At 44.6% G+C, this 13,862-nt stretch overlaps 1 protein-coding gene across 1 annotated transcript in view; it reads left to right on the top strand.

The window, feature by feature from the left end:
• Positions 1 to 1,152: 1,152 nt before the first annotated feature.
• The window catches only part of KPNB1 (karyopherin subunit beta 1), a 28,319-nt gene continuing 15,609 nt past the window's right edge, over positions 1,153 to 13,862 (top strand). The window contains exons 1-9 of the mRNA XM_021704515.1: positions 1,153 to 1,532; positions 1,635 to 1,693; positions 3,874 to 4,056; positions 7,636 to 7,836; positions 8,763 to 8,915; positions 10,811 to 10,870; positions 11,464 to 11,553; positions 11,911 to 12,021; positions 12,812 to 12,913. Of these exons, the coding sequence (XP_021560190.1) occupies positions 1,493 to 1,532; positions 1,635 to 1,693; positions 3,874 to 4,056; positions 7,636 to 7,836; positions 8,763 to 8,915; positions 10,811 to 10,870; positions 11,464 to 11,553; positions 11,911 to 12,021; positions 12,812 to 12,913 (999 nt within the window). The 5' untranslated portion in view covers positions 1,153 to 1,492. The remainder of the gene's footprint in view (positions 1,533 to 1,634; positions 1,694 to 3,873; positions 4,057 to 7,635; positions 7,837 to 8,762; positions 8,916 to 10,810; positions 10,871 to 11,463; positions 11,554 to 11,910; positions 12,022 to 12,811; positions 12,914 to 13,862) is intronic.

Genomic DNA, 13,862 nt, shown 5'->3' with positions numbered 1-13,862 from the left:
ATTCTTCGCCAGGAGCCCATATATCAGTCTCAGAGGAAATCAATGTATGCACATTTTCTTTATATGCATTTTGCTACAGAAAGGCTTTCATTAATTTCTTGCAGGATTTGAGCTAAAAAAGGCTAAGAGAGCTACAATCCTTTATGCCTGCAAACCCATTCCTCTTGGCTCACGAGTGTGCCTTTATAGGGGTACCTTCGCAGGCTGAAAACATTTCTATTCCTTCAAATAGCTGGTAGCGACGGATGGGGGCATCCAAATGCCCACCCCTCCTTAGTTAGGCCTCAAAACTGCATTAGCATTCACCTCCTTGAAGGGGGAAACTGCGTGTAAGGCCAAGGGCAGTCAGGGGAGCTTAAGGCCAGTCCCGGGCAGGCCACTAACCGGCTGTGTAATCTTGGACAAGTTGCATACTGCCTTTGGGCTTCAGTTTCCACACCTGCAAATTGGAAGTTGAACCGCATGGTCTTCAAGGTCCTTCCCAGCTGAGAGCCTGGTACCAAGTAGGCCTGGCCATGAAAGCAGCTTCCTGTGGGCGCGGTGCAAGGCTTTAACGGTCCCCCCTCCCCCGCTAGGGCCCGCGAAACCCTCCTCAACACGCCCCTTAGAGTGACGGCGCTTTCCCAACCGCAGCCCGAACACGGCTCCGCCCCTTCCCGGGGGCGTCCCATCGTGCCCCGCGCCAGGCTCCAGAAGCCGCGGGCGCCTCCCGCCTTTCAGCGGCCCCGACCCCGAACTCCTCTCCCCAGTTCTTCTGGGCGCCCTATCCTATCAACGTCTACTGTCCCAGCCAATCACGCGGGCCCGGAGTCTCGCCTTTGGCCCACCCTCCTCCCAGCGCTCAGCCGGTCTGTGCTCAAGGCCTTTACCAGGCCAATCCAATCAGCGGCCGGCTCTCGCCTGCCCCACCCCAATCTCCCTCCCTCCGACCAATCCGCGCGCCTCATTCCGCTGCCCGCCCAGCCAACCCGGGCCTTGAAACTAGCGGGCGAATGGGCGCAGGGCGGCCCTTCAACGCTGACCGCCTGGCCAATTGGGGATTCCGCGTGGCCACGGCGGCAGCCAATCGACATGGAGCGCGGTGCCGCCGCGGAGAGGTCCGGCCCGAATATCCCTCCGCCTTCCTCCCTCCCTCTCTCTCCCTCCCTGCGAGCCGCCGTTCACTTACCGCCTCCCTTCCTTCTTTCTCCCTCCGCCACCCGAGCACCAGCCGCGCTCTGAGCTACCCCCGGGGTCCCTCCCCCGCCGCCAGAGGAGCAGCTGCTGCCGCCGCCAGCAACAAATTAGGAGGGAGGGAGGAAGGAAGGAAAAGAGGAAGGAAAGGGAGCCGGGGCGACTACCAAGAGGGAGCCGGTGAATGGGCTTGTGGTGACCCCCGCCCCCCACCCCACCCTCCCTTCCCACCCGACCCCCAACCCCCATCCCCAGTTAGAGCCGCCTCCCAAGAAGCCGGACCGTCGTCTTAGGAGGAGTCCCCGCCACCACCTCCGCCATGGAGCTGATCACCATCCTCGAGAAGACCGTGTCTCCCGGTAGGACGCGGGGGCCGGGGGTCGGGGTGAGGTGACCGGGTGGGGGGAGGGGAAACCCTGGCCCCTCTGACCCTGTCCCCTTCCCACTTTCCTTCTCCCCAGATCGGCTGGAACTGGAAGCGGCGCAGAAGTTCTTGGAGCGTGCGGCCGTGGAAAACCTGGTGCGTGCCACCCCGCCGTCCCCCATCCCGCCGTCCACCCATCCCCTGCGTGCGGGCCTTCCCGCCCTCCCGGAGGCCCAGGCCTCGGGAACCCACCCCGCCCCATCCCGTCCCCCTCCTCCCCCACCCCGGTCCAACCTAACCCCGCCATCGGGAAGCCGGTGGGTGTGTCCCGCCCCGGGCCCCGGCAGCTGGCCAATGGCGCGGCGCGCCGGGGTGACTGCCGCCCAATCGCCGCGCGGCCTGAGGGCGGCGGTGCAGCGGGAGGGAGAAAGAGGGAGGGAAGGGAAGTTAGGTTGCGCGGCGCTGCGTGTTCAGCAAGGGTGGGGGTGGGGGAGCCGGGCCTAGGGGCCATGTGGAAGCTCTGAGCCCAGCTGCCCGCCCTGCTCTGACCGGGGCCGGCTTCTCCTTCCTGTCCCGTGGCCCCTGTTATTCTCTCCACCTACTTCCCAGAGTCTACCCTTTCCTCTGCCCCTTGGTACTGTGCTCATGGCCAGGCCTGGCACCCGAATACCTCCTAACCCACTCCCGGCAATATTTCTCCCTTTACTGCCTGGGTATTCATCTATGGGTTATTTATTTTTTGGTGGGGGTTGGTTGGGGTTTTTTGGCTTTGTTTTGTTTTTACTTCGATGGGTAGAGACTGAATTTGTACCCATACAACAGGCTGAGGCTTCATCCTTGATCGGGCCTGTTCCCAGATGAAATCACAGAGGAAAGTTCCTCGTTTTCATATTTTCATATTTAAGGTGTACAGAAAAAATGAAGAGAAGTCCACTAGACTGGACTTCTGTATAAAAATGTGGGATGGATTGGTTGAAACAGCCTGTGTGCCAGTAACGTTTCTCTTTGATGTCCCTCTTATTGCGGGGGATGGGGAACAGATGGAAGGGTGGATGATACTTGACATCTTTTAAAGGTAATAGGTAATAAGCCTAAATAACATTGTAACCCAACATGTTCCTTTGTAATCCAGGCGAAATACAAGCAAAAAAGTGACAAGGCTTATTTTATACAAACTGCCTTAAGTGGCTTTTATTGTGCTCTTATGTGCTAGCTTTTACTACTTTTTATTCTTAACTTTCCATAGAAAGGATTTCTTTTCTGCTAGTATAGACCAATAATACTTCCATGTGGGGTATATTCCTGTTTCTGCCTCTGCTCATTTACAAGAAGCCTTTTATCCTATTCTTAACATTTTATCTTTCTGACATTCCTAACATTCCTTAGTGGTACATAATTAATAAAACTTTTAAGATATATCTTCTGCTGTGATTGCAGGACTTGTTTTCTGCTTTTGATTTTTCCTGTTAACTTCCATTTGGACAGAGCTTTCTGCAGGGAAGAGGAGTGTATCTTAAAATTTTTAAACAGGGAGTAGTTTTGGGGACCTGTGCATTATGAAAGGTTGAGTAAGGTTTTCAGAAATGCACTATGTTCAGTGGACAGCTCAAGTCCAAAATGTGTAGGAGCCTTTAGTGTGTTAACCGTTGACTGTTAAATGTAAAATCTTTTTTCTTGGCAAATTTGCCTTGGCATTTTTATCTTTTCACTTTTTCCGTGTTTCTAAATATAATCAAATTTATAACTAAGTCTTTTTTCATTGTTCTTCTCTCATTGAACACGTAAAGTTAAAAGAGAGGACTAGCCTCTTAAATCTGTTTCAGGTTTGTAAGTATTTACCTCTGTAATGCAAGATTACCTGCCTGCATGAGATTAAAAGCCGCCCTGAATATTATTCTTTTTGGACTAAGATATTTTAAATTTAGGGAAACAATTTTATGTTCTACCCTGTCTTCACATATTCATTCATTTAACAAATATTTATTGTCAGGCATTGTTAAATAGAAGAATCCTCTGACTACTAGATTGTCAAACTTCCTTTATTTCTGGGAGATCTAATGCAAAGATTTGAGCACTAAGAATGATGTTGATAGGAAAATCTGTATCTCCTTGTTAAATAAATGCTGAGGATGTATGAGAAGAGGGTAACTTATTTGTGTACCATGTAACATTTTTATAGGAGTCTTGAAGTAGGTATTGTAGCATATTCCGAGATGTTATGATACGTTCTAAAAAACTTAGGTTTCCCCCAATGTTTTGGTGCTCCGTAAGCTATCCTCAGTTGGTAAAATTCCCAAGAGATACTTTTCATTCACAAATGCCTCTTCTCTTAATAGCCCACGTTCCTTGTGGAACTGTCCAGAGTGCTGGCAAATCCAGGAAACAGTCAGGTTGCCAGAGTCGCAGCTGGTCTACAAATCAAGAACTCTTTGACATCTAAAGATCCAGATATCAAGGCACAATATCAGCAGAGGTGGCTTGCAATTGATGCTAATGCTCGACGGGAAGTCAAGAATTATGTAAGTAACTTTATCTCCTTTGGGTCATGTTAGCCTCTGGGAATAAGAAACCTCATCGTCCACCCACCCACCCCATCCTCTCCTCCTGGACCCCCTACAAGAGACATCTTGGTCAGTGTTTTTGTCATTTACATGGGATAGAGCTGACAGTGTAATAGGTTTCTGAGACTTAAGCTTCACTTGAAGATAAAAATTGTATTTGATTTAAATTTTCTTTCTCATCTTAGCTTTTCTGTACTGTGCTGTCATTTCCCATTAATGAGTGCATCAGAAACCTAAGGTAAACTGTAGCAGTTTAGGGAACTTTAACTGGATGCCAGAATTTGTAGAATCTGTGGTGAATTGGCATAGTATACAAATTGTTGGTTCCCAAACTTGAACTCTGAGAATCACTTAGGGAATTTGCTAACAATATTTCCAGGTTCCCTCCAGAGATTCTATTTTGTTGGAGTGAGGCTCAGGAATATTTTTTAGATATTCCTGTCTTTCTAAGTGATTTTTTTCATAGTCATCCAGTCCCTGCTCTTGTTGAACTTGTGTTGTAGATAATTTTCACTCTTTGGTGGTTTAGGCTTGGCACTATGTGGAGTTCAAAGGGGAACTAAATAATCTCTTGGGGCTTTTAAGCCCAAAGAGTTTGTGAAATAAGAATATGAAGTTAATGGTGCTTTTATCTATTTAGCAAATTATGAAAAACTTTGTTTAGAAACATCTGGCTCTTAATCAGGGCATTTAAAGAGTGGACTGTTGAGTTTTGCAGAAAATTAAATGTCCCTTGCTCTGCATCATGGAGGTCTTACGACTTTGTTGTTGAGTTAAAATCCGTAATTCTAGCCGCAGCAAAAGATACTCAGAATATATGGACAGGTGTCCTCCCCACCCGCCAGTTAATGAGCTTCTTTAGTGGTTTGTTTTATGTGGATGAGGCACAGAAAATGGTAAGTCAAGCAATTAGTCCTTGGTATTTGAGGGAAAATTGGTGGGGGGTTCCTAAATGTGTACTTGCACATGTCATCATATTTGCTATTTCCTGGTTCGAGGTCTCAGCGTTAGGTAAATTTGTGCGCCTTAAGGGCAACAACATCTCTTTCAAGTTATATACCTCTTCTCTTTCTAGTCTTCCATGAAAGTACTCATGACTGTGGGAACTAGGTTATGAAAGCCAACTTATTTTGAATCTTCTTTGGAATATGTAGAGCTATTTCTGTCCACATTGGGTCTGCTTATGTAATAACATTTTAATCTTTCTTTCAGTAATTTGGTACAATTGAAGTTTGTTCCATCAATCACTGGAAATCTTGGTGCTTGTAGTGCCCATTCAGTTTCTCATCTTGCTCGAATGATGCGATAGTAAATGAGATGAGAAATGATTGGAACTGTGATTGACTCTTTTTGGCATATCAGTCTTAACACTTTGTAAAATTTGGACAAGACTTTGTATATGTGTTGTTGAATTCTTCTGCATGAAAGAAAGTTAATCATGGCCTTTTTCCCCTTTTCATAGCACCTCTGGTAATGAATACTTTCTCAGTGTTGATGGGTATTTCTTTTTTGAAATGTGGGTCTTGGACACAGTAGAGGGTCACTCCTTTATTGCTCTTCTTTCTGATAATTGACTATTATCATTAGGGTTACCCCCTAGGTTAAAAAAAAAAAACAAAAACAATCTTCCTGTACTTAAGAGTTGTACCTTTGGGCGCCTGGGTGGCTCAGTTGGTTAAGCGACTGCCTTCGGCTCAGGTCATGATCCTGGAGTCTCTGGATCGAGTCCCGCATCGGGCTCCCTGCTCGGCGGGGAGTCTGCTTCTCCCTCTGACCCTCCCCCCTCTCATGTGCTCTCTCTCTCTCATTCTCTCTGTCTCAAATAAATAAATAAAATCTTTAAAAAAAAGGGTTGTACCTTTGTGGTCTCTAAATCACCTCAAATAATATTTAACCTAGGGGTCTTCCAGAAGCCATTTAAAGGAGGAAAGATAAAGGTACAGTGGGAGTCGGTGCTCTCCACATCTGTACCAGGAGATGGTGTGGTATAGTGTAAAGGCACCCTGAACTGGAACTCTTCGTCAGACTTGGGTTAATACCTGTTCAGCTCCTGCTGTTTTATTTTTTTATTATTTTTTTTTATTTGACAGAGACAGCGAGAGAGGGAACACAAGCAGGGGGAGTGGGAGAAGGAGAAGCAGGTTTCCGCTGAGCAGGGAGCCCGATGGAGGGCTCGATCCCAGGACCCTGGGACCATGACCTGAACCAAAGGCAGACGCTTAACGGCTGAGCCACCCAGGTGCCCCAAGCTCCTGCTGTTTTAGACCGGTCATCTTATCCCTGCCTCTCAGCTCCGTGTCTTTGACATACAGTTTTTCTTAAAGTCCATTCTAGCTGTGGTAGCCCTAGAGAGCAAAACCTTCATTTAGAATCAGAACAGTTTGTTACCGGGCAGAGCTTTGGCAGTGGGGGCGGGCAGGGATGATGATCTACAGTATGGGGGAAAGATGGGGAGTTCATTATTATTAGCTACAAAGCAGGATACTAAGTGACCTGACCCAGTCAGCAGAGCTGGCCTGAATATCTGGCAGCTACGCTTTGTCCTGTGTTCATGCCAGGAACAGTTAACTATTTGCCTTTTGAGTGGACTGGTGATTCTTAGTGAGTTCATTGACTGAATTAGCTGATCATGGTAATAATTAACCTTAGGTCAATTGTGGCTTCATCCTTTATCTGTACCTGTGCCTTTACCCTTTACATAAATCCTTGTACGATTATCATTTCAAACAAGACCTGTTTAACGATAAGCTGATCTCATTTTAATTGGCATATCTAACTAGTTCTTGGTATCTGTTGATGGTGGAGAGAAGAGTTCTCTGATTCTTGGGTAAACAGAACAAATCCTTCCAGATTGGAAGTTAAGTAAAGATTCATTCTTAGGTGTTGGTAATGTCATTAACTTTGTATCTGCATCTAGTGATGTTCCCTGACCAAGGCCTTTTATGAAAGTCACCCCAGGTGTTAAATTGTCATTGACCATAGGGAAGGAGGCTTGTTCCACATTTCATGAGTTGGAAGATCTCTTCCTTGGATTAGGCTAGACCACGATCTACTGTGAATCAGACCCATTTGAATGCCCAGAGTTAGCCTCATTCTAAAGTTCCACACTTTCTGTCCATAAAACAAGGCTGTGAGCATCCTTCCATTATACCTTTAACAAGGAGCCTAGAAGGTGAATTTTGTCCTCTCCTTTGCCTTCTAACATTGTCATCCTTCTGACTCTCACTTTCTTACCTTGCATTGAACATTGACGTGAGATGTCTGGCTTTGGAGGAGTCCTTTTGGAAGTAGGGAGTAATTGGTTTCGTTTTCTAGGCTCTGGAACAATGTTGATTGTGCTGGTGTTGGTAGTGAGGCTGGTTGTTTTGTTTTTGTTTTGACAGCTGACTATTCTGTATATGCCTTTTTCTACTTTTGTGTTGCAGAAAATTCAGAGTGATGTAAGAGGTGTGGTGGTAGGCAGAATGTGTTCAAATAGTATTAGAAATTGATATCTTTCGTCTTGTTTTGTGTGTGTGTGTGTGTGTGTGCGCACAGGTTTTGCAGACTTTGGGCACAGAAACTTACCGGCCTAGTTCTGCCTCACAGTGTGTGGCTGGTATTGCTTGTGCAGAGATCCCAGTGAACCAGTGGCCAGAACTCATTCCTCAGCTGGTGGCCAATGTCACAAACCCCAACAGCACAGAGCACATGAAAGAGTCGACATTGGAAGCTATCGGTTACATTTGCCAAGATATAGTAAGTACTGCCCTCTGTATCTAACTTAACATAGCTCTGATTCCCTCTAGTTGTGACTCGCGTAGTATTAGGATTGTTCTTATCTGATGGAGAAAACTAAGCTACTACAGAGTGTTTTGCAAGTAGGACTGCTTTATTTAATCTAGACTTCCATATTTGGATAGCTAATTTATCCTCACATTGCTAATCATGCCCTAAAGTAAAGAGAGTTGAGGATCCCAAGCTCAGAGTAGAAATCTGTAGGCTTGGAGAGGTATAGATTCTAGACTTTTAAAAGAGGATATGCTCTGTTGTGGAGCATCCCTGATCTGGATCCCTTTCTCACGATCCTCAGTGTACCTCAGGATGCTGTGTTACTTTTCATTTACTCGTGCACAGAAACCCTTTGCCAGCCCTTGCAGCAGTTCGCTTAGCCACCAGAGACACAGTAGTGTGTGAAATGCAGCCCTCCTGGGACTGTGGCTGCTGCTGAGGTTACCACCCTTGGTGTCTGTTTCCATATACAGACTTTTGATGAAGCAAGGAAGTCCACACTTGACCTGGACTTAGACTACCTAGATGTTGTGCCCAGGCATTGATCCTTGGCCCTCAGAAGCTTTACTTCAGTTGATACAGATGGCCTGGAAAAAACACCAGACTGCCATTTCCCTTTGCACAGAAGGGGGAAGAAAAAGCCAGCATTACCTCATGCCCAGAGTCATTATGCTAAGAAATCAGATGAAGTTGATGAATTTAACTTGTTTCGGTTCAATTTTGGACTAGTAGGCCCCGGGATATTTTGCAGGTGGTTTGTCCTTAAATGGAAATGTGTGGAAAAAGATCAGAGAAAGTCATGATACTCACTCGAGTGGATTTCACAGTTAAAAGGACTGCTGATTAGTCATGAGCTCATTATTTTACTCACTGCACTTCTCTGCTTGTTTCAGGACCCAGAGCAGCTACAGGATAAATCCAATGAGATTCTGACTGCCATAATCCAGGGGATGAGGAAAGAAGAGCCCAGTAATAATGTGAAGCTGGCGGCTACAAATGCACTCCTGAACTCATTGGAGTTCACCAAAGCAAACTTTGACAAAGAGGTGAGTCTCTTTTGACAAAAAGGTGTAGTAGGTTCAGAAGGTAAGAAGTAAGAGTTAAATGAAAGGTTTTTTTTAAGTTTGTGGTCTAGAAAGTACCATCTTGTTTACGTGCACTCATTTCCATTCTAGTTAAAATTTGTGTTGTGTGAGAAATGGCCATGGAGTAGGTGTGTTTGCTTTTGGGAGGCTTTTGGGGAAAATGTGATCTGAAGTGTTTCTAAGCTTAGGTTTCTCCTTTTATAGAGGAAAGTGTGGGTATGCTCTGGGATTTTAAAAAACATGGAAGTTGGGGCACCCGACTGGGTGGCTCAGTCATTTGAGCCTCTGACTCTTGGTTTCTGCTCAGGTCATGATCTCAGGGTCCTGAGATCGAGCCCCACGGCTGGCTCCGTGCTCAGCAGTGAGTGTACTTGAGATTCTCTCCCTCTGTCCCTCTGCCCATTCGTGCACCCACACGTTCTCTCTCTCAAACAAATAAAATCTTAAAAAACACAGAAGGTTGTAGAGCTTACTTTAAAAAAACAAAACTGGCGGCTGGCTGGCTCAGTCGGTGGCGCATCTGATTCATGATCTCGGGGTCTTGAAGTTGAGCCCCTTGTTGGGCATAGAGTTTAATTTAAAAAAAATTATGTAAGTTGGGCTAGTTCATAACTCCTTGGAAGGTGCTTTTGAAAATGAATATGTAAACAAAGTTTATCTTGCCTGGAAATATTTCCCCCTATTATTTAAGTTGTGTAAAAATACACAATAACGTAAAATTTACTATTTTAAGCTTTTTTAAGTGTACAGTTCAATAGTGTTAAGTTACAGTCATGTTGTTTTACAGCCAGTCACCAGAACTTTTTCATTTTGCAATACTGAAACTCTGTGCATTGAACAACTCCCCATTTTCCCCTTCCCAGTGGCAACCGCTTTTTTTACTTTCTGTTTCTGTGCTTTTGATTACACCAGATACCTTATTTAAGTGGAATCAATCATCCAGTATTTGATTTGTCTTTTATGACTCGCTTATTTCATTTAGCATAATGTCTTGGGTTCATACATGTTGTAGCTTTTGTAGCCTTTTTCAGGCTGAATAATATTTTGTTGTATGTATAGACCACATTTTGTTTATCCATTTTTCTGTCTGTGGACTTTGGGGTTGCTTCCTTTCATCTTCTAACTATTGTGAATAATGCTGCTATGAACATAGGTGTACAAATAGGTCTTTGAGGCCCGCTTTCAGTTCTTTTAGATCTATACTCAGAAGCGGAATCACTGGATTATTATATGGTCTGCAAGTATTTTTGTGTATTTGTTTGTTGACACTTGAGCTGTGCTTTTTGCCATTTCTTGGTCTCACTGTGGACAAAGTAGGGAGGTCTAAGAAGTCAAAGCAAATTGCAATTCTAATTGCTTAGAAAACAGACTTTTTCCTTTTAGATTTCAGAAGACTTAGGATAGTAGCAAATAACTACATTGCTCTGTTCTCCTGTATCTTCCCTGCGTTTGATGGGGATTTGCCACCTCCCAGAAAACAAATTTGTCTTTGAAGTAAATTTAAATATAAAGAAATGGGTTTTCCTAATGTAGGTTTTTTGGTTTTGTTTACCATTTTTATTTAAATCCCTGTGACCTATATTTTCCTATTTACTTCCTCCTTGGAGTCTTGTTAGTGGTCATTTTGGGGAGTAAAAGATGAGGGAGCTCTTTAGAGGGCAGGTCATACAGCAGACACTGGGGGCAAGCTCTTGATAGTCTTCATGGTGCCATTACTGTCGGGGGAAAGCTGCTTGATTGCTTCAGGGTTATGGGGTCCTTGAGGGGAGTGCAAGGTTTTCCCTGAAGAGATAGTCTAACAATCTCCATATATATGGTTGGTAGTCTTATTCTCTTGATCTTTGTTCTTCCTACAGTCCGAAAGGCACTTTATTATGCAGGTGGTCTGTGAAGCCACACAGTGTCCGGATACAAGGGTGAGTGTGAGCTCCGAGGAGAAATTTGTCTTCCATCTTTCCTGGGAAATGCCATCTCCAACGTAGTGGTTTGAAATGTTGGGAATCGGGTGACTTCAGAAATAAGGTTTGGCTACTACCGTTCTTAATAAAAGAGGAAAAAACAGTATTTGGAAAGTTAACATAATGGAAGTTGCCATCCTCTTAAAAGGTTTAAGGAAGAAATGATTTTTGATCACCCTTGCTACTTAATTGCTCTAAGTTATACAAGTGACTGCTTTTCATTGTAGCCATTGAAACTGCTTTGATTTGCTGTAACCTAAACTGTGACCCTTGAAACAGGTGGGAGTAACATCCAGTCTGAGTGGCATTCCTGAGTTTAGGCCTCTGTAGGTTCCACAGGCACCTTTAAAGGAAAAAAAAAAAAAAGGAGAGGAAAAATAAATAAGGATGGTGAAAAAAATTAAGGGAAGAGATTGATTTGGGGGAAATGTTGACATTACCCAAATGTACCTCAGTTGACCCCTTTAGATTACTGACTCATTTATGTGACTTAACCTTTGTCAGACTACATTGTTAAACTAAATAGCAAACTAATCTTTTCTTTGTAAAAGGTACGAGTGGCTGCCTTACAGAATCTGGTAAAGATAATGTCCTTGTATTATCAGTACATGGAGACGTATATGGGTCCCGCTCTTTTTGCTGTAAGTATTTCTGTTTTACGTATGGGAGCATAGCTAGTTGCAAAACTTATCATTCTTGTTGTTTTGTCACTTCTGTAATTTTTTTACTTAATATTATGAAATCAAGGAAATTCCTTGAGTCTGAGTATTATGTTTAAGCCATCAATAATGTACCAAGAAGACTTGTACTGTCTTTGTGCTGGGAAAGAATATATTTTAAAAGTTCTTTTCCTATTTCTACCTTTCATTTCAGACCCAGCTTTCATAAATCTACATTTTTGACACTTGAATATTTGTGGTTAGAAGTGGGGGGGGAAGTCTAACTTGAACCAGCACTTAAGGTCTGGGATGTCTTTTTTTTTTTTTCCCCCTCTTAAGATCACAATTGAAGCAATGAAAAGTGACATTGATGAGGTGGCCCTACAAGGGATAGAATTCTGGTCCAATGTGTGTGATGAGGAAATGGACTTGGCCATTGAGGCTTCCGAGGTGAGCCTGGGAGAGTTGGTGCGGTGAGAGAGTTGTTTCTCTGACAAAGCTCCTTTGTGGGCATTAGTCTCCTCTGGGAAGGCTTTATTCTGACTGGGCTTAGAGGGCATCTCCATTTGTAGAGATTTTGCTTTCTCTACTAGCCAGAGCCCCTCAGGAGGGAGACAGACCCGTAATGAGGCATTTCATGCTTTACCGATCACCCAGACGTGATTTATTATAAATGTTGATATTAGTACCATGAACACAAGGGGGCAGCAGGCAGTCACAGTTTAACAAGGTGACGTCCAATGCTGAATTACTTCCTTTTGGAAGTCCTAATGAAAGCATGGGATGCATAACTGACAGCTTCCTAACTCTGGTGAAGAAATTTGATAGAGACAAAGGGGCTAGTTCTGCACTTGAAATCTCGGAACTCAAGCTTTGTTTCCAGCCTTAAACTGTCTCGCGTACTTTAAGAAACACGATTTTATTTTTGGCGTCATTACGTAAACTTAGTACACTTCTTGATCCAAAGGTTAGTTAGGTGGCAGCTTGTTAATACGAATTGAGCTTGTGAAAAAGAAAGGTAGTTCTTAAGGTTGCCTTGGTCTTTTAAGGTAGATTATATGTATGGCCTAAAAGAATCCCATTGAAGTAGACCAAAGAAATGAGCACCTCCAAAAGATCACAGTGGATGGTACATTTGCTCTGTGTATTTCTGTTCAAACCCCTGGGCAGCTCTCATTGTATGCCTCTAGTATCAGCCTGTTTGCTGCTGTCCAGAATTTGCTTTTATGTTTCTCCTCAGGCAGCAGAACAAGGACGACCCCCTGAGCACACCAGCAAGTTTTATGCCAAGGGAGCACTACAGTACCTGGTTCCAATCCTCACACAGACGCTAACTAAACAGGTGAGTTACCTTGCAAATCGAGCCGGTTAAGCTGTGAGACATTGTTGAGGATTAGTTTACTGTGGAACAGTTTCCATGAAGGAACTCGGCAACTCTTTAGTTGGTTGCTGTTCGGTTATAGGTGACCGGAACAGCCGAACTGGATCTCTAAGATCCTCTAGGCTCTGAGTTGTTTGTGAAGGAGAGTTGAACATTTCAGCCTCAATCGTGCACAGGCTACACATACAGATTCCTGAGTGCTTTCCTTTGTCCATAGTAATGCAAGAGACACACGCTATTAAAGTTGCAGTAAAGAAAGGTTGGCAAAAGGGATGTGCTAATCTTAGGCCACTCGAATATCTGCTAATATTTGAATTATTTTCATGAGTTCACAGTATGTATATACATTTAAAATGCTGATGAAGGGCGCCTGGGTGGCGCTCAGTTGGTTGGGCATCTGCCTTCGGTTCAGGTCATGGTCCCAGGGTCATGGGATCAAGCCCCACATAGGGCTCCCTGCTTGGCGGGGAACCTGCTTCTCCCACTCCCTCCCCCCCCACCCCCCCCGCTTGTGCTCTCTTTCTCTCTCTCTGTCAAATAAATAAAAAAATCTTTAAAAAAATAAAATGAAGTAAAATGCTGATGAGGTTGGGTAAGAATTATTCTGGGGTCACCTGGGTGGCTCAGTCCATTGAGTGTCCCTACTCTTGATTTTGGCTCAGGTCATGATCTCAGGGTGGTGCGATCCTTAAGCCCCACGTCGGGCTCCATGTTTGGTTTGGAGCCTGCTTGAGATTCTCCCTTTCCCTCTCCCTCTGCACCCCCCCCCACACACACTGTTTTTCTCTTTAAAAAAAAAAAAAAAATTAGGGGCACCTGGGTGGTTCAGTCGTTAAGCATCTGCCTTCAGCTCAGGTCATGATCCTAGGGTCCTGGGATTGAGTCCCACATCCAGTTCCTTGCTTAGCGG

This window comes from Neomonachus schauinslandi, chromosome 15 (assembly GCF_002201575.2).
Source record: "Neomonachus schauinslandi chromosome 15, ASM220157v2, whole genome shotgun sequence".
NCBI classification, from domain to species: Eukaryota; Metazoa; Chordata; class Mammalia; order Carnivora; family Phocidae; genus Neomonachus; species Neomonachus schauinslandi.
Note: the sequence above shows the minus strand (reverse complement) of the source record. Positions and strands in the feature narration are given on the sequence as shown.